A 20,894-nucleotide genomic window follows, 5' to 3' on the forward strand; every position below is an offset into this window, starting at 1 on the left:
AAAACTATCTAAAGTGAAGGCAGACTTTAGAAACTTACTATCTAAATATGCCTAAACTCTGTTGGACAGTACACAAATTCCTGTTTTCAGTGTTCATATGTAACAATGTTAAAAGCGAGTACAAAGGCCCTCCCCTAACTGAGAATACTTATTCTACATAAACCTAAGGTGGCCTCTGTCAAGAAATACAGTTAACTATGCTCACAGATTAGTGCACTCATACAAGAATGCCGATGACAGAACTTTTTCATGTTTGGGTAAATACAAAATGTCATAAATTCTGGCAGAAGCTGAATATAAGGCTCACTTATTTAATTCTATATAGTTCATTGGAGAAAAAATGAATGAGAAGACTTGAGGCATAAATTAAGAGTGAATTTACAAGATAATAAAAAGCATTTAAATCATTTAGCTTTAAAAAGAATCAAAATCCAAAATCATTAGATCCAAAGTCTACTGTTTTATTAAAATATATGTATATATATATATAGTAACATGTACAGTGTTTCGATTTATGCAAACAGGAAAACATTGTGCAAAAAGAAAAACACTGAGAAGCTTAAACATAATAAGATTTAAAAGGCAAAAATAACAGAATCTGTGGGATGAAGCATCTACATAATACATGTAGTACAGAACTAATCCCAGGGTTGAGTTCTTCAGAATGAGCTTCAACAGGCCCACAGTCCTATTTTAAAGGATTCCTCATTGACCCAATTTTTCTGGTGTGACAAGGCTTGGAGGAACAGCACAGTTTCAGCTCCTGTCATGTGTAGAGTCCCTGATTAGTCTGCAATTATTTCTAACATGGTCTAAACCTACTGAAATGACAGTATTACCAAAAGTATACATTTTCATTGTGTATAATAAATAACCTTTGGATTTGGGGGTCTTTTCAATGCCTTTTCAGAAATCTTGTCCTCCAAATTAAATAAAACATGTTATGTGACTATAGCGATGCCACAGTTACGATGTTAGACTATTTGATTAATCAACTAGGTCAGAATATTTTTAAAATCCAGAGCAGCAGGGAATGAAAAAAAAGGAAACCTGCTAAAAACCTTACAAAATACTTTTGTAAAATGTGAAGTATCAACCATTTCCACTCTATCATCCTAGATTTTCATCAACCACAGCAGATTCTAAAATGTAGCCTACAACGAGTCTAACAAGGGACAGTGTGTCTACAAATGATGCTAAGGTTCTTCCCAGATCTGAACCTCAAAAAGCAAGCTGGGGCTTCCCTGGTGGTGCAGTGGTTGAGAGTCCACCTGCCGATGCAGGGGACACAGGTTCGTACCCTGGTCTGGGAAGATCCCACATGCCGCGGAGTGGCTGGGCCCGTGAGCCATGGCCGCTGAGCCTGCACGTCCGGAGCCTGTGCTCCGCAACGGGAGAGGCCACAACAGTGAGAGGCCCGCGTACCACAAAAAAAAAAAAAAAAAAAAAAAAAAAAGCAAGATGAAGGCAATGTGGTAGATTCAGTAACAGATTAAAAGAAAAAGGCATTAGATTCCAGAAACAAGAGTTTAAATCACTTATCAGTGCAGCCAGAAAGCAAACACTAATACCTTTTAGAAACGATGAAAAATTAGTTAAATGAGACTGATAATAATATTGTTGAGTAGGAAGTCTTTGAGAAAAACAAAAACAGAAATCATTAATTTGGGGGAGAATTTGTTTTGGTGGCTAAGTTGTTTAACCTAAAAATAGAGATCTGATAATTAAGAACAATTCTTCTCACTGGCAATTAATAATAACCATATTACATACCACATTCCCATTGTGATAAATTACTATAATGTCAAAGTCTGGTAAGACTTTATCTTGTCCACTGTCATCCCTTTATTTTAGAAGGATTAACCAACCAATTCTTGCTAACGTGTAGGCACATATACAAAAAAAAGTGAACGCAGGATGTCTCGTCAGCCTCAGGTTATCTTCCGTCTTCATACTCTTGACGTTCCAGGAATGATGCGCGAGTTTAGGTTGGTTCTAGGATAGGCCCAGGGGCCTGGTTTGATCTGGGATCCCTGGGACCATACCTAGAACAAACCCAAACAAAACCAAACTCCTTGGGAGTGCTTTCAGCTCAGGCAGACTTCTGGGCTTTTCACTCATATGGACCTCCAGGGCTGTACCAGAACCATAAGCCAGTCTTTAAGGGATGGGAGTAACATATCTGGAGCTTTCTGTACATTGCCAGATGCTAGTACTGTGCCTGAGTGAGCATTATTTAAGTCATGGTATGAATAGAAGGTACAGGTTGGTGAAATAAAAGTGCAGAAAATACTTTGATTTAAAAATGGAGGTAATGCAGATTGACTTGGGAGGGGAAAAGGTATATGTAATTTCTCAGGAAATATTATAAAAGAATAAACTTGTAAAAGACATGTTTTAGTTTTTAAAAATACGTTCAATGATAAAATAATCTGTAGGTAGCCAACCTTTAAGAAATGCTACAAAGTGAAAAATGTTAAGTCCAAAATAGTAAAATTATCCCTTAGCTTGAGAAACTCTTAAAATATGAGAGGAAAAATATATTTGTACAACAATATCTCAGAGAATATACTCACTTTTTAAAATAGTGTATTCTGAAGCATACACAACTTAAATACTGTCCTACTGCAGTAACATGTTTGATATATGCCAAACGAAATTCAGTAAATAGGGATGAGGCAAACTAATTTAATTGCTAACAGGTTAAAATATATTAAAATTTACAGCATTTAAAACACTATCATAAAAAAAAAAAAAAAAACACTATCATATGTATTTTAATTTATCACACATTTTAGGATATCCATAAAATCAACTCCTTATTCACGTTAAACTTTTATATGTGTGAATTCTGGAATCAATTCATCCTTCTTTTTGGTTTATAGCCATTACACTAAGTAGAATCATTTTCCTCTCACAACTATACTCAAAGAGAATTTTTCTCCTGTACCACCAAGCCAAGTTTGGCCTCATAGCTATTTTGTAATAGCAGCCTCAACTCAAGAAACTGGTTTGGATCATCTATTTTTTGATGAATACTATATCATAATTCCCTTCTAGTAGCATGAATAACTGAAAGCTGACTTTGAGGCATGGCCATAAAATAAGTAGATTGATTCTCTAACTACCCTGTAATTAGATGGAAGGATGAATCAATATATGGTTACTAAAACACAACCAGCCTGTTGGTAAAACCAAGTTGTTCAATGCTAATCCCAGACAAATATCCCTTTCTAGACATTTGTATTTTGCTTGCAATCATTATAACATGCAAATTTAATGTTTATTTTTCACGAGAAAAATCATCATGCTTGATTAATTAACACATTAAATTATCATTTAAACATGCAAAATATAGAAAGACAGTGGGAATTTAGTCATTCAAGTATCTGTCAATATCATTAGATCTAACACGGTAACATTTGGCCAGCTTTTAATACACATTTAATTGAATGAAAATAAAGATATTGTCTTAAGAACCTGCATAATCAAAGAATAAATTCTTTGTGTATAATTGTCTACAGTCTAAAAACCTTATTACTTCTCAGTTCTCTATGGTATCAATAATGAAAAGTTTCCTTATTTTCCAGGGCTCAACCTACTTCATGTTTTGGAAATGAAGATACAGGTCTCTAAAAACAAAACCAACATAACAAAAACAACCCAGTCAAAGAAATTCTTAGCAGCATGTGGCATCCAACTCAAATAGAAAGTACTATAGAAAATGCTAACTTGAGTGGACTGGTTTTAATTGGAGCCGAAAAATTAGAGAGAAATATATAGAAGGTAAAGTATGGAAACAAAATGGTTCCTTTTGTACACTAACAGCTCTCCTATTTTGAGAACAGGAATCTAATCTAGTACACTTATTTTAAAGACAGCAATGAAATAGACAGTAATAGATGTCACAAAATCCACACACTTAAGTATAATCCAGTTTTTCAGGTCTTCACTGAGTCAGTTTACTCTTACTTTGTATTTATACATTCTGCTAGCTGTCTTAGTCACCTGGTTTCCAAAACTGAAGCAGACTAGAAGAAGCATTATGAAGGTGGAGAAAGTCTATTGCTACAGGCACACTGCAGTGAGCACTAATATGAATTAGAGGAATCAGAACTATTAGAAAACAAAGAAAACAAAAAAGGCACAGCAGAATGGAGTTATTTAGCAAAGGGGCATATAGCTCTCAGTGCCTAATTAGTCTATTACAGTAAAACTATTGTTAGTAACGATCATTTTGACATCTAATTTATTTCATATATTGTTTGAGAAGACAGCAATACATAGTCAGTTTTAAAAACACTTCCATCAGGGCCTTCCCTGGCGGTCCAGTGGTTAAGACTCTGCGCTTCCACTGCAGGGGGTACAGGTTTGATCCCTGGTCCGGGAACTAAGATCCTTCAGAAATTATTTCAAAATTTTTAAATGCTTAAAGAGGTTTAAGCTCCATAGAAAACTGGGATATCTAGAATGACTCATTCCCCAAATATTCAGTTAGACAGTTCTTACTAAATTAGCCAGGCATGTTTAGTCTCAAACCAATTAGTTCTAGAATATAAATCTTGGTGAACACAGTTGAAGTCCATTTATAGTGCTCTAAGTTTTAACTCTGCATACTATACTAGAACATTTAACAAGAACAGAATATTTAACATTTCCCTAAAATATACACAATGATTTATATAAAGATGATAGTCAAATTTTCTTTTATAGCTGAATTCATTAATGTAAAGTCCTAGAAACATCACCATATAAAAACTGAATTAATACTTTAAATGTATGGCAATCATATATTCAAACAGGTATTTTTAGCAAATTCTTAGTAAAGAACTAAGAGGCAAACAAAAGTATGCTAAGCAGACAAACAGATACCACAAAGTCCATGCACTTTACTGACAGAAAAGCCCCTTAAGCTTTGTTCAGTCTACTTACTCTTATTTTAGACACAATTCTAGCAAGCTTGGCAATCTGGTTTCTCAGTCCACAGCAGATTAGAAGCAGCAAATTAGGGCCTAGTGCGGAAGGCAGGCACACAAAACAGCAGCAAAAAGTGACAGTTGATTAAAGGGAAGATAGAGAAACCGTGAAAAACAGACATAACTCAAAAAGCATAGCAATACAAGGTCATGTAGAAAAGGGGCATTATATATCTCAGTAGCCCCTAAGTGAATTTCTGTTTATCACCCCATGATAGGAAGTAATGTTTTTAAAGATGACAAAGAAAACATGGACAAGTATAAAGTATATTTTAGAATATTTCTTATAAAACTGTTTTTAAAAAAATTGACGATTAAACTGATTTGCTTCAGTTAACTGAAAAATTAACTTATGCAAGTTAGTCACCTGTCAATGATGACACAAATGAATTGTTACTGTACTTAGGATATTTTCCCCCCATATTTTCTCTTCTAAAATATTTGTAGCTTCATTTTGTAATTTTGTGTGATTTGCATAGATATGTCTTATAACTAGAATTGGAAGAATAAATCAACCTCTGTTTTCTCTGGTTATCATTCACGGCATATCCACTTTAGTTCAAATAATGAGTTAAACCACAGCATTATGGTATTTAGTTCTTGTTTTGTTTGGATACAGAAACAATATACTATGATTAAACCAAACCCGTTGAACTTTTCTTCCCACATGATTTCTAATAATTTATCAAAATATTTTATATTACTGATGATGTGTAAGTAAAAGTCAGTCACCAGAGTGAAATGACCTCTAGGGTTTACTTTTGATGAACACTCCGTTGACTTATAATTTTGTGAAACGTATCAGAATTTGATTCTTTCTATACTTTTTTTTTTTTGCGTTATGTGGGCCTCTCACTGTCGTGGCCTCTCTCGTTGCGGAGCACAGGCTCCGGACATGCTGGCTCAGCGGCCATGGCTTATGGGCCTAGCCGCTCTGCGGCATGTGGGATCTTCTTGGACCAGGGCACGAACCCGTGTCCCCTGCATCGGCAGGTGGACTCTCAACCACTGCGCCACCAGGGAAGCCCTCTTTCTATACTTTAACATTAAAAGCTTTACTGTTTTTATTATGTGAATCAGAATATTACTATTTATTTTTCAAGAAAATTGAGTTTAAGATTTTTTAACCTATTTTACTAACATATTTACTAAGTAGTTACTAATATAACCAAATCTTGTTTTCCAGCCTCAAAAGTTTTATTTCCTTTTTAACTACTGCTGAGAAGTCAGAAGTTGCAAACATCATTTAGCAATTCAGAGAATTTGGGTTTTGCTGGAAAAACTCCCCATGATATTATTACATCAGCTGCACTCAAAGCTTTTAAATGATGGTTCTGGAACTTAAACTTAGATCTATCCTTCTGTAGTAAACCCTTAAACCCATATTCTTAAATTTCCTTAGTAATTTGCCTTAAATGTGTTTCTCCTGACTTGCTTGTCTTCAACTTCAGAAATCAAACTTGAGTCAATGCATCAGTTCCTAATGAAATATATTCACAAGTTGTTAAGTACAATTAATTTTAATGAGGTCTTAACTTATGAAGTCAGATAAAAACAGACAACTTGTGAAAATAAGCAGCAGACTGCAAATCAAAGACCAGCAAGAATCTCGCCCTAGATAGGCCAGATATGTAGACTTTTACTGAAAGCTGGGGGAAAAAAAGGCGGGGGAGGGGGATTTAAGATATGATAACTGTCACCAGATCATTTACTGCCATGACTTTCCTAACGGTAAGCAAAGGGCAAAAATCTTGTCTTCAGGAGTGATCTAAATGCCTCTTTTCATATATTCTTACCTTAAGTACTAGTTTTAAAATAAATGATGGAAACGTTCATATTAAAAGCTGTTAGGATATTACTCCTTACAAGAATTATTCTGTCGAAATACCACTGTTAAATTTGGAAAGCACAATTACAAATTTTCCCCACAAAGTATTTTCCCCAGAGGGCTTCTTTTGGACATAGGGTGGCAGCTATTAAAACCAGTCACAAGCCTGATAAGAAAAAGTGAAATATTATTTGAAAAGTAACAAGAATATCTAGTTATATTACATGGACTTATTTGTTTTATTTCCTAAGGTATTCACGGCAAGAAGAATAAAGTCCTAGACAGAAGTTCTTAGATTTTACTGGGTATAAACATCAGCTAGGTCTCATTTCAAAATGACCAACTAAGAATAATTGGGAGTATGGCCCCTTATCTGTATTAAAAAAATAAGACCTACGATTTATTCTAATGCAAGTGGCCCCATGAAAAAAACAGAAAAACAACGACTTTTAGACTATTATAAGAGAAAATTAGGAATTTTCACAGGGAAGATATTTTATCTAGGAAATATTCTAAAAGATGACAAATTTTGAAAACTACATAAAAAGAACATTCAATTAAAATTCCAAGATCCTTATTTCATGGTTTCAGTAAGTAGAATTTTCATGGAACTAAGTAACCAGTGAATAAAACATCAGACTGGAAGGTTAGGAATTTCTGATTAAAATTAGTCTTTCAATATTAAAAAGTATCACCTTAGAAAGCATTAAATAAAACTGATATAATACTATGGGGATATTTTCCCCAAGCTGGTATAATAAAAATCATATATAATAAAAGAATTAAAAATTATTAAACTCTAATTCTTCTTATATAAGGTTACAGATTAAGAGAAAGATTACCAAGTTTTTCCATAATTCTTCTAAATTCAAGGAAAAAAGGAGTCTGGCAAACTAAGCAATTTAAAATGAAAATAAACTTTAAGCATTGTTATGTAAGAATATAATAGTCAGTTACAACACAAGATTTTTTCTTGAAATTTAGCTAACTATCTAAGTGGTAAACTAGGCCCACCCTAAGATATTGCTCCTAAGAGCTTAATTATGGGTTAAGTCCTAGAATATTTAGCAACAGGCAGAATCACTTATAGTACAAAGGATCACTACTATTCATATAAAACATAACCAAGTTTTTCCTCGGGATAAAAAATAAATTTCCTTAGATTAGTGAAAAAAAATCCCCTTTGGTATATGAAAATTTACTCACTTGAAGTGCTAAGTTACAGGAATTCAAAAGTGTTTTTTAACTCCAAAGGCATACTAGATTCACAACTTCCTTTCTAGGACAGCAGCATAAATTGAGTTTTTCCTACATTTTCCTCAAATAATGTCTATAAACTATGTCACTGCATAGGAGCTATAGGTATTAAAAAACAATATACTCCTGGAAATATCACTCTTTGAAAATGTAATCACAACACAAAACAGATGAGATTGGACGATTTGGAAAGCAACACCTTTTAAGAGGTAGTTTGTAAATAAAGTATTAAGGAGACAAGGATGCTTTCCAGGAAGCCTACAGGATGTTTCCAGAATCTTATTAAGGTGGAGAGGTGTACAGCTTCAGGATAGAAATCAGCAGCACGGTGACCTGCTTGTGTTAATGGCACCCATTATCTCTAGGCAAACTGATTAAAGGAACGTTTTTTGCAAAGTTGAGGATGAGGCCTCAGACTATAGGGATCCCACTTTGATATCACCTCTTTTCGTTGCAACAAGAACAGAAAAAGATAAAACACACAAAACTGAAAGGGTAATTCTTAAAAAGGAACAATGTGTTTTTTTAAAAGATCATTTAGAAATCTTAAAATTAACCACTGAATACACATACGAACAAGGAAACATAAGACACGTTATAAGCCAAGTAATTCTGAAACTACATTTTAGTTCCAAACCCCAGTACACATCAATTGCATGAATTCAATTTTTTTTTTATTCAGAACGTGTATCTTTGTTTTAAGACTGGTATAAACAAAAATAAAATACAAACAACTTGTTACTGACATGATAGCTGCAGTCATTAACTGCAAGAATACAGTAAAAAGGAGCCATACTAAATGTTAATATTCTTGCAACAGAATTACCCCAGTCATTTTATGGTAGTAAATTCTGGCAAGAAATGATAAATTCATTTGTTATTAAAGATACTTAAAGAATTTCCAAGATCAATCAGTTGTGCTGAAAATAAAATAGCAGTTTATTCAAAACAGCCCTTACCTTTCTCTTATTTTCCTAAAAGATCTGCCATTTACAGGTAAACTACTATTTTCAGATCAGCTGTTCAAAACCAGGGTTCTTCCTGTAAATTCACATCTTAGCTTTAAATATAGTAAACTTACACTCATTTTCCCTTTCCAGTGGAATATCTAGTCTTGAAGTTAAAACACTTTCACAAAAAAGAACAATTTAAAATCCTTAATGGAAATCTTGGTTCTTACTTTTCTTCTACCTCATTTTCATTTTCTTGCATTATTTGTTCTTCTTCCTCATCACCAAAAGTCTGTTCCTGCATGGTAGTAAAGGAGAGAGATCTAGCAGCCACTTCTGCAGCGAGGCCAGCAGTGAAGGTAAAATCCGGTGACAGCTGTAGCTGTGCCAGCCTCTGCTTGATGGAGGGCTGCAATGAGGCCCCGTGGGTTGGGTGGGCAGGGGCCAGGCCACCTGCATCAGCCTGCTGGGACTCATCTTCGCTCTCACATTGGTAATACATTCTTTCTTCAGCTCCTTGGAGGAAGACTTCATTTGCAGAATTGTCTTTATTTTTACCATCTAGAGGGTATTCACATAAATACTCAGTCCTATTACTTATTTCATTGTCGGTTGTAGAGGGTTTATTATTTTCCTCTTCAGTATCATTTTTACAAACTTTCCCCATATCTGAATCCACTGATGGTTCTGAATTACTTATGGGTTCCACTGGGTCTACAGGACACAAGGATTTCAACACAGCTTCAAAGGAAAAAAACAAAGAAAGAAAGAAAGAAAGAAAGAAAAGAAAGAAAGGAAGAAAGAAAGAAAGAAAATAACTAAAAACCCAGCAATGATTTAAACTTTAATTTAAACTCCCAGTAGTTTTTTCTTATAAAGAACAATAAATAAATAAAAGCTAAATAAAACTTGCCAGTAAATCAATGTAAATTTATAAAACCAGAGAACTTTATGAGATAAAATGCCTAAGATATGAAATGAGATGGAGTTTTGATGAATATTTTACAACACCTCACATATCTCTTATTCAAAATATTAAAGCAGTGGTTCTCAAGGTGTGGCCCTTGAACCAATAGCATCAGTCAGCATCACCTAGGAATTTGGTAGAAATTCAAATTCTTCGGCTCCATCCCACACCTACTGAACTGGAAACTGAGTGAGGACTGGCTATGTTTTACAAGCCCTCCACTGGATTCTGATGCACACTAAAGTTTGAGAACTACTGTACTAAAGAATAAGCAGCATGGTTTTCACTAGTAGTATGTCAGATCAAACACCTAAGAGTAATCCAGGTAATCATCCTATCATCAACACATATATATTTACAAGTTAAAACAGCATGGGAAAAAAAATGCAACATACAATTCAACTCACTTGCCAACCACCTAACAAGACCCTGATGAAAATAAAGGCAAAACTTGTACACATTTTGTAATGCCACAGAAAAATATAAAATTAAATAAAACCTGCATTCCAGATCAACTACTGTACAGCGTAATACATAAATATTATATCCATACGGCAGAAGTTGTCCTTTCAAGGAAAATGAAGTTTTATTTAGCCCCTCTTGATGTTAGTAGGCAGTGGGTTGCTTGCTAGGCAGTCTCTCCTCCCATTATGAGGGGTTAGTACAATACAATATGTTATGAAGCATGACGGAAGAAAGAAAAAGCACGTCTTGAAGATCTGGCGTTTATTTAAAAAATAATTTTGTAAAACATGTCCATTTCCAAGAAACAGGTCCCTAAGCTGCAGTAACTCCACTAGAGAAGCAGCAACAACAGAAAAAAATGGCCACAGCAGGTTGCAGTGTAGAATTTCCCTCTCTAATTCCATTCGGACTTTACCCCTGTAGGCAGAGACGAAAACAACTCTGGAAGATGTACTGAAATTTTTCATGGGCAAAGCATTTTAAGGTTTCAGCTTTTTATTTATTTTCACAAACTAAATTAGCATTATTGCCTTTTCAAATGTAAACTATGGAAAACACATACCTGAAAAAGAGACACATTTCTCTCATCATTATATCTTTACCCATACTGTCAAGAAGATAATTTTAAAGCCACATGAAGAAAATACTAAACAATAAAAAAGGATATAAGTTCACATACAATGTTATTTTCAGATTTCATGTACAGTGTTAGTCTATAAATCTGCTAATTCTTAAAGAATGCAACATATATTAGAAGTTGATTGATATTCCTGATTACTGTTAATTAAATGGGGGCAGGTAATCTGTATAATGCATCAACTGACTAGTGTGTTAACTCTGTGTTAGAATATAAACCTTCAGGAGTATGGGGATTTTTGTCTCTCGATCTATGTGCTAGGGATACAGCAGTAAACAGTATCTTAATATCTACTTGTTGAGTGAGTAATTTACTAAATGAATACTGTGGGGGATAATAAAGCCCCTATTTAAGACCAATTTAATTACAGAAACAAAAAAAAATTGAACGCATAGGAAACAACAGTGTCTAAAATATAATACTCTTAATCTCTGATTTATGTAGGCCATAAATATATGGACAAGCAAGTTTCAGGAACTCTGTTTTTACCGCTGCTTCTAGGAAGTTCTTCATCTACTACATGCTTTGCTGCTCAAGATGTCCTTTCATTTCACTAGAGTGCCCCCAGGTGTGAGGGTCCGTAGTGGTGGGAGAGGTGGTAGGACTGGAGCAGTAAGAGGGGGACTCATGGAGGACAGACTGGTGGAGAGGACAGCATTCCTGGTAAAGGGATCACCATATATGTTTTTCATTAATAAAAACAGCAACCATCATCTAATTAGATAGATATACGTAAAGGAAGATATCTATATTAGAAACAGTGGGGAATATAACTGGATGATGAACTCATGATGGAGAGGCTTGAAACCAGGAAAAGGAGTTTAGATTCAATACAATTAGAAAGGGGGAACCACCATAGGTTTTTAAGATAGAGAGCTATTATCAGTGTGCTGTTTGAGAAAAATCTAAGTAGCTTTCAAGGATAGATATAAGCTATCCTAAAAACTTAGAAGCTATCTTCTAAGAATAGCTTAGAAGAAAAAGGTATTGAAAATGCAAGTCAACTAAGAGGCTATCACAATATACGACCATAATCTTATGAGGACCTGGGCTACAAAGGGGGCCAATGGGAAGAAAGAAGGATAAAATCAAGAACTGGGGGTTTCCCTGGTGGCACAGTGGCTAAGAATCTGCCTGCCAATGCAGGGGACATGGGTTCGAGCCCTGGTCTGGGAATATCCCACATGCCACGGAGCAGCTAAGCCTGTGTGCCACAACTACTGAGCCTGTGCTCTGCAGCCCGTGAGCCACAACTACTGAAGTCCGTGCACCTAGAGCCCGTGCTCTGCAACAACAGAAACCACTGCAATGAGAAGTCCGCGCACTGCAACGAAGAGTAGCCCCCGCTCACCGCGACTAGAGAAAGCCTGCACGTGGCAACGAAGATCCAACACAGCCAAAAATGAATAAATTAAAAAAAAAATCAAGAAGTGTACATCTGGACAAGGGAGGATGGTAGTGCTCCTAAGAGAAGAAAAGAGAACGAGGAGGAACCTTCCAGAGTATAGGTAATCTATATACTTCTAGTGAAAAAGAGAAAAGGAAGAGAAGGCAGTTGAGTCTGAGGCTCCACATACTCTAAAATGGAAGGCAAGTCCCACTCTACCTTCTTAGAAATCCATAGGAATTAATTCCTGAACTACGAATTAGCTAGTTTGATATTGTCAAGTACTAAGCTTCCCCTCTTTCCCTCTCCTGCCTCCCATGAAGTTCGACTAAAGAAAAGAAGGGTGGTTAACATAAAGAAGTTTAAGGGTAATCTTAGGTATTACCAGTCACCCAACTTTGTCCGAATACAAGTATGGAGACAGCGTGCACAGAAGCATCTCTGCTTCCCATCTACTAAAGTGCTCAGATCAATTAAGTAACATAATGATATAGTTAAGGCCCTAAGTTTTAACTCATTTGTTTTAATAGTGAACATAGTTATTAATTTTGTGTTTTATTAAAGTAATTATAAAATAAACATAGGACAGAGTTTAGAATCTCAAATTCACTGAATTTGAAAACATCAATTTATTCACAACTCACTACCCATTTCAAAACAAATTTAGTAAAAAAAAATCAAATAACTGATGAAAAAGTCTAATTTCGTATTCCCAATCTGATTATATACCCACTCTTTTATTGATCAAATTAATTTTGTGTCTAGAAGAAAAAGTACTATACTTACTGGTGGATCCCTAGAATTAAAACCATAAGAAGTCTATACCTAAAATAAGATTTATAGTTCAAGAAAAAAGAATCCCTTACATTGAAATAACGTTTTACTCTGAAGTCAGTGCTTACCATGATCACTAAATAGAAGCTGCTTCCACTTCTGCCTTTCTGCCTCTGATGCTTTAAATCCCAGCACAGATTTTAGTTCTTGGAGTACCCTCTTGGATTCTTCATGCTCACGCTCCTGTCTCTCTCTGTCTTCTTGAGACAAGTAATAAAAGTCATCCTTTCTGAAATCACTGTCCATATCAATATCATCTACATAAGCTTCTAACTCCTGAAAATGAATAAAAGAAAAAGCACTGTACTTCGAGAGGACAATTTTCTAGTAGCATTCATTTACTTGCACCTATTGATCTCCAAGATTAAAAAAAATGACTCCTGGCACAGGTCATTAAAGCACAGTTGGGCGAACAAAGCAAACATAGATAAATTGAAATCTTAAAAAAACTTACCTGATGCGAAGAGGGTTGTGGATGAGAAGTTTAACAACTTCGATTGTTATTTTTCTACTCTGATACCATTCTATAGATCTAGTCAAGATTACAGCTTTAGCTTTGTCAAAACCAATCAAAATTAGCAGGGCTGGTGGTTTGGGGAGGTGGTCAGGTATGTTAGTCTTCTTTGGTAGACATCTGTGGTTCTTTCTGACTTCCCAGCAAGTTTGAACACTATTGCTAGGATTGGGGAACACCTCATCTTATGGTTCTCCTTATCTCTAAGGGAGAGGGTAGGATCCTTGCTTACTCAGCTTCCCTTGCAGTTATGGTTAAGGAAAATGAGTTGAGATCCTCTAATCGGGTGTACCTGGATCAGATCTGATTCAGAAGTTTGTTATAAAAGAAATAGGCATACTACCAAATGTATAATAGATAGCTAGTGGGAAGCAGCCGCATAGCACAGGGAGATCAGCTCAGTGCTTTGTGACCACCTAGAGGGGTGGGATAGGGAGGGAGGGAGGGAGGGAGATGCAAGAGAGAGGAGATATGGGGATATATGTATAGCTGATTCACTTTGTTATAAAGCAGAAACTAACACATCATTGTAAAGCAATTATACTCCAATAAAGACGTTTTAAAAAAAAAAAAAAGAAAGAAATAGGCATTTTGAGGAATCCATTCCGGCAAGGATGGTGGCAGATCAAGTTTCCAGAGGTAGAGGTTCTGAAGATAGTTTTAATTATTCAACATTGATGGAGCAGGTGGCAACATCTGCACCCAGTGACTTAGCAGTGATGTTGCCACTGGAACAGTTCTTTTGAGTGATTTTGGCTGTTTACCCCAACGTGCTTCAAGCCTGATTATCTGGACCTCTGAAATATTCTGTCAGCTATGTAATGTTTTTAAACAAATTTCTTGTAGGTTAAACTAAGTAGGGTTGGTCTCCCTTTGCAGTTAAGAATACTGAATAGGCAGTATGACCTAAGGAAAAGAAGCCTTCTTCAGAATGAGCAATCTGTTGTCAACAACTAACACAATCATTTAAAAAAGTATTTTATAAAGGGTATAGCATACACACATGCAGCCAAATGCACAAATCTTAAATGTATAGGATTTTTACATAGGCACAGAGACTGGTAAACCACCACTCTGATCAAGATAAAAACATTTCCAGCATCCCAGAAGGTACCTTTGCTAATGCACTAACTTTTAATGCATTTCATCACTTTTGAGTATTTAAAAAATGGACAATTAGATATAAACAGGAAAATGTGTGGGTAGATTCAATGGATCCAAATTCAAGGCACTAAGAACTAATGATATGATATAAATTCAATACACTGTATTGTGATTCTGAAGTTCACTAGAAATATAAATTCAACAACTTACGTGAACTTATCCATGTCACTTACAGAGAAAGGTAGGTAAGTTATGTACGTGAAACTCTTTAGGGGAAAAAAAAGCAATTTTCACCCTTACCTGCTCCTCAGGGATTGGATCCTTGTCTGCAATGTGTAGAGGAGGCTGCATCAGAGGTACCACAGTACAGTGTGGGTTTTCACACGCCATTTCAGGTTTGCCTTGAAAAGAAACACAGAAATGAGTGAACATCTATTAAAGTTAACAAAGGTAATATCTATAGACTTACAATTTAAGTTAAACTCTTGGAGAAGAAAAACCTGTTTTTTCTCTCCCTTTTTCACCTTACCATAGTATCTGTCACACAGTAGGTACTCTAAATACTTGCTGAACAATCAACTTTGTTCATTGCACAGAAACAGGCTCAAGACAGACCCACTGTTCCCTACAAAAACAAACTTTGATCTTGTACTTCGCTTAAACTATTTTTATTCTCAGGAGCAGTTAGGATTGGAAATGAGTTTCAAAAGTAAATAGATTGAAAAGATCACCCAGGTGAGCTTAACTTTAATTATTTAAAATTGGTGTTTGGCATCTAATCTCAGGGTTACTTGGCCTCATGTCCAGCTCTCTATCTTTTATCATTATCTCTCTACTTTCAAGAAGCAGGGGTTAAGCCTCTAGGTTTTTACCTTTCAAGAGTAATGATAGATACATGGTTGGGAACAGAGCTGGGGGGACTCTCAGCTGGCATGGGCTGGTGTGGTCAAAGCAAGCTAGGCTGGGGTGGGAAGAACCTTCAGTAGGTGTGAATCAGCAGAAATGTGACTTAGTCCACAGCAGCAGGCGACTGGTTACATACAAAGGATTGAATAAATAAGTAAATATATTGAAACTAATGACAGCCAAGCTTCTCATAATCACAAAAGAGAGGAACAAATATACAGGGGGGAAGGCCAGAATAAACTATGTGGTATTAGAATTGAATTGGAGGTATTGGTATGAACTCATGGCTTACAACATATATGGATAGACAGATACAGAAATAGAGATGGAGTGTACACATGTATATACAGAGATGTATTTCACAGCTCTGTACACTGAGAAGTGGTAAAAGGAGTAACATCCCAATGGCTCTGAGCATACCCAGCACCTAGATCTTGGTTTCTAAATGTCATTTTCCATTAAAAGGAATGAGGGCTTCTTGGAGACAAGGCTGATGTTATGGCTGGAGGCAGGGAAAGTATGAGACAAAGTAAAGAAGTGCTCAAAGAATGATGGTGACACGAATCACCTTGAATGGGCTCCCTCTGGTCAATCTTTGGACAACCTGGGCAACAATATAACATAAAAGTAACAAACTATGATCTACTGAATAAAATAAGAATCCATATATCCACACTGATATAAATAAGTAAATAAGTGGAAAGGGGGAGCGATGCTTAACCTTAAAATAGAGTGTCAACTAGTAAGTGTAAATGGAAAATGGAAGTAGAAAATTACCATTTGGCAACCATCACAGTAATACCCAATTCAAGCAAGAACTATCAATGGATGCTAAAACTAGTGGGTGAAAAAATTTTAAGCTAATTTATTCTATTCACTCATAAAATTCACTCTTTTTTGTATATACAATTTTATAAGTTTAGACAAATTAGAGTCATGTAATCACCTCTACCACCACAATCATGATACAGAATAGTTCTATTACGTCAAAACATTTACTTATGCTGCCTCTTTGTACCCTACTCCTCCCTCCATATCCAACTCCTAGTAACCATTGATATGTTTCCTGTTCCTATTAAATTTTATCATTTTCAGAATGTCATATAAATGGAATCATACAGTATGTAGTGATTTGAGTCTGTCCTCTTCTGATTAGCATAGTGCATCTTCCATCTTATTAATGTATCAGTAGTTCACTTCTTTTTTATTTCTGAGTAGTATTCCACCGTATGCGTGGATATAATGGCTTACCTATTCATCAGCTGAAGGAGCCTTGGGCTATTTCCTGATTTTGATGGCATACTACGGGTATGTAAAAGAATGTCTGTTTTTCAAAAATGTGAACAGAACTATTTAGGGGTAATGGGGTTTCATGTCCGTATCTTACTCTCAAATGGTTCAGAATAATACCACCAAAAGAATTTAAAGACAGATACACAGAGAGATAAAGCAAATGTGGTAGAATGTCAACAACTGGGGAATCTGGATGAACGGTATTTAGAATTATTATTCTCGTGATATTCTTATAATTTTGAAATAACTAAAAAAAAAAAAAGATATGGCAAACTAAAAGCACCTGCTTCTTAAAAAAATTCAAACGAACAGTTTTATTTCAAGTTGTGTAGCTAAGGCTACTATGGGCATTTTAGTGAGAAAAGTTTGTGAATACTTGTATCTTACTTCATGTCATTATCAGCTATGAGCAAAAGCCACATACACAGAGGCCATCATGAAATGGCTTATCATCTGCCCAATGATTTGGAGACAATTTTAACAATCATGTTTGAGTGACTAAGATTCAACATCTCAGAGTATGCCAAGGGAGGGGTGAATGAGATGGTCAGTGGTCTTCTGAGTGTTTCTATTTATGGAAAATACACTTAAAAGCTCCAGAGTCATATCAAAAAGTTTAATATGTATAAATATTTGCACATACTAAAAATTCTTGGCAAATTTATCCTTTGGAGAAAGAATTATTCACCATTTACATTTGAGATATAAAGGAAATCTATTGGTAGTATATTGGTAATTAGCTTGTTAACATTTCCTTTGAAAAAAGTTAACACTTTTACTATCTAAGGACTTAGTTTGTTTAAGACATTAAAGTATTACAGATCTAGCTGTAAACAAAACAATGACTAACAGGATGATAAAGCATTACTCACCTTTGGCAGCAATACAATTTCTATACATAAATCTGATTAACCTCATAATAAGGTTCCAAGGGATAAACATGGTATTGACTTGCAGCATAAGTTTAAAGATTAATATGTCAACCATTTACAATGGAATTAGTGAAATTAGTAAAAACAAGTATAAAATCTGTGTCCAAAGGAAAGCAGTTTTGCCGAAAGTTTCAAGACTGCCTTTTTACCTAGCAGTACAAGGCACTCTGATGTTCCTATTAAATAACGGCACATTTTAACACATTTTCTTTTTTTTTAACATCTGTATTGGAGTATAATTGCTTTACAGTGGTGTGTTAGTTTCTGCTGTATAACAAAGTGAATCATCTACATGCATACGTATATCCCCATATCCCCTCCCTCTTGCATCTCCCTCCAACCCTCCTTATCCCACCCCTGTAGGTGGTCGTAAAGCACCAAGCTGATCTCCCTGTGCTATGCAGCTGCTTCCCATTAGCTATCTCTTTTACATTTGGTAGTGTATATATGTCAATGTTACTCTCTCACCTCGTCTCAGCTTACCCTGCCCCCTCCCCGTGTCCTCAAGTCCATTCTCTATGTCTGTGTCTTTATTCCTGTCTTGCCCCTAGGTTCATCAGAACCTTTTTTTTTTTTCAGATTCCACATACATGTGTTAGCATACGGTATTTGTTTTTCTCTTTCTGACTTCTTCACTCTGTATAACAGACTCTAGGTCCATCCACCTCACTACAAATAACCCAATTTCGTTTCTTTTTATGGCTGAGGAATATTCCATTGTATATATGTGCCACATCTTCTTTATCCATTCATCTGTCGATGGACACTTAGGTTGTTTCCATGTCCTGGCTATTGTAAACAGTGCTGCAATGAACACTGTGGTACATGACTCTTTTTAATAACAAATATGCAGTACCAGCTAACATAGCATTTGTATACTAATTTTTTTTTTTTTTTTGCAGTACGTGGGCCTCTCACTGTTGTGGCCTCTCCTGTTGCGGAGCACAGGCTCTGGACGCGCAGCCTCAGCGGCCATGGCTCACGGGCCTAGCCGCTCCGCGGCATGTGGGATCTTCCCGGACCAGGTCACAAACCTGTGTCCCCTGCATCGGGAGATGGACTCTCAACCACTGCGCCACCAGGGAAGCCCTTGTACACTATTTTTAAATGACTGACGTATTTTATCTTAAAAGTAAACTGAATTTCTGGCCCCTGATTACCAAACTCATTATTACCCTAACTGGAAAAGAGTTTCTGGAAGTCCTAATAATGGAATAATACTATTAAAATCTATTTGTTTAATTAATTTTTTTAAAAAGGAGGTATATGATTGAGGGAACTTTCAAAGCATATTCATTTTTTATTTACAAAAATAAGAGCCAAGACTTTATATTCAGTGTCAATTTGTACATATAAATTAACTTTTTTTTAGTAAACTAAGTAATTTTGTCAAGTCAGTTTCATCACATAGATAAGAAGTACACCTAATAAAATCTTGCCAGAGAAGAATAAGCATATCTGATAAGGGTACGCAAAAGAACTCTCTCATAGGTACCTTTTTTATCTGTGTTTCTTCGTAGCAACTTGTCCACTTGAGAAATGGCCTCTTCCCAGCAATTGTTGCTCGCTTGAACATGAGGCTGAATCAACTTTAATTTCTCTTCTAGGATTTGATAAGCTTCTGACACTAGTTCTTGTGTTTCTTTAGTACAAACAAGCTTTTCAAGTTCATCTTCAAAAATTATTACCCTGAGTAATAAAGAAAAACAGCAACAGATTTCTAAACTATGAACTGAAATGTATAATTCGCAAGGTTGATTTAAGAAATAAGTTTATAAGATGAAAAAAGCTCTGGACATGGAAGGTGGTGATGGCTGCACAACAATATATATGTATTTAATGCCACTTAACTGTATGCTTAAAAATGGTTAAATGGTAAATTTTATGTTATGTGCATTTTACCACAATTTTTAAAAAAGCTTATAAAGAGTATTCATACATTTATTCAACAAGTATTTCTTGCATACATACCAGGCATTTTACAAACTGAAAGGATAAATTAAACCCATTTCCTACTTATAAGAAACTTAAATCAAATCAGGGAAATTATATACAATACAATATCATAAAAAATTAAAATTAACATTTTATTTCCATTCCAAATTAGGTCTAGAGAGTTGAAGAAACTTGCCCAGGTCATAGAGCTGGTAAGCTGTGAAGCTGGGCTAAATCCAGGCACAAAATGACTGAGAGATAAAGACAGGCTTATAAGAATTCAGAAGAGGAGGAAGTTACCACCAGCTATGGGTATAGACAGGGAACAGCTAAGGAAGAGGTACTTCTGAGGTAGCACTGAAGCATGGATAAAATCGGAGCATGTACAGAAGACAAGGAAAGTCATTCTAGATGGTACATGGGGAAAGGCATTTATACAGTTTGGCTGGACTGAAGGAAAGAAGTGAGAAATAAAGACAGAAAGCAGCCTGTAGTCAGGTTATGACAAACCCTTTCTGTAGAATGTTTTATACAGACTTTAGTCTAAGCTGTTATAGTCCAAAATCAGTGAAAATTTTCAGATAAGTAAGAAAGCATATATATGCCTCAGAAACATTAATCTTGCACTCTAGAGGCCAGGAGAACAGTTAAAGGGTTAATGTCCTAGGGTAGGCAAGCGAGAGTGGGAATATCAAAGGGGACAAGCGAGAGGGAGGGATGAAACACAAAATTTTTTAGATAACACTTTTAAAAGTTGTGTGTGGCAGTGCTAAAGGGCAAATCAGATATGATGGTTTGTGACTGGTTTGCTCTCTAGTGAAAGTATTTTGAAAGGTGACATGTAGTAGCATACATAGAATATTTCATTTTTAAATAGGAAACATACTTCCCATGCATCATTCATAATCC

At 35.6% G+C, this 20,894-nt stretch overlaps 1 protein-coding gene across 3 annotated transcripts in view; it reads right to left on the minus strand.

Annotated features, from left to right (window-relative positions):
* Positions 1–447: 447 nt before the first annotated feature.
* Positions 448–20,894, minus strand: part of VEZT (vezatin, adherens junctions transmembrane protein) — an 80,743-nt gene continuing 60,296 nt past the window's right edge. For 2 of the 3 annotated variants that reach the window (XM_030856360.3, XM_030856358.3), the window contains exons 9-12: positions 19,546–19,739; positions 15,220–15,320; positions 13,370–13,577; positions 448–9,752 (exon numbers count right to left, since the gene is read on the minus strand). In XM_030856360.3, the coding sequence (XP_030712220.1) occupies positions 9,238–9,752; positions 13,370–13,577; positions 15,220–15,320; positions 19,546–19,739 (1,018 nt within the window). In that variant the 3' untranslated portion in view covers positions 448–9,237. Of the gene's footprint in view, positions 9,753–9,842; positions 10,861–13,369; positions 13,578–15,219; positions 15,321–19,545; positions 19,740–20,894 lie in introns of those variants that run through there. The other variant, XM_060305856.2, reaches the window with a different exon arrangement.

Source organism: Globicephala melas, chromosome 10, assembly GCF_963455315.2.
Source record: "Globicephala melas chromosome 10, mGloMel1.2, whole genome shotgun sequence".
In the NCBI taxonomy this organism is placed as follows: Eukaryota; Metazoa; Chordata; class Mammalia; order Artiodactyla; family Delphinidae; genus Globicephala; species Globicephala melas.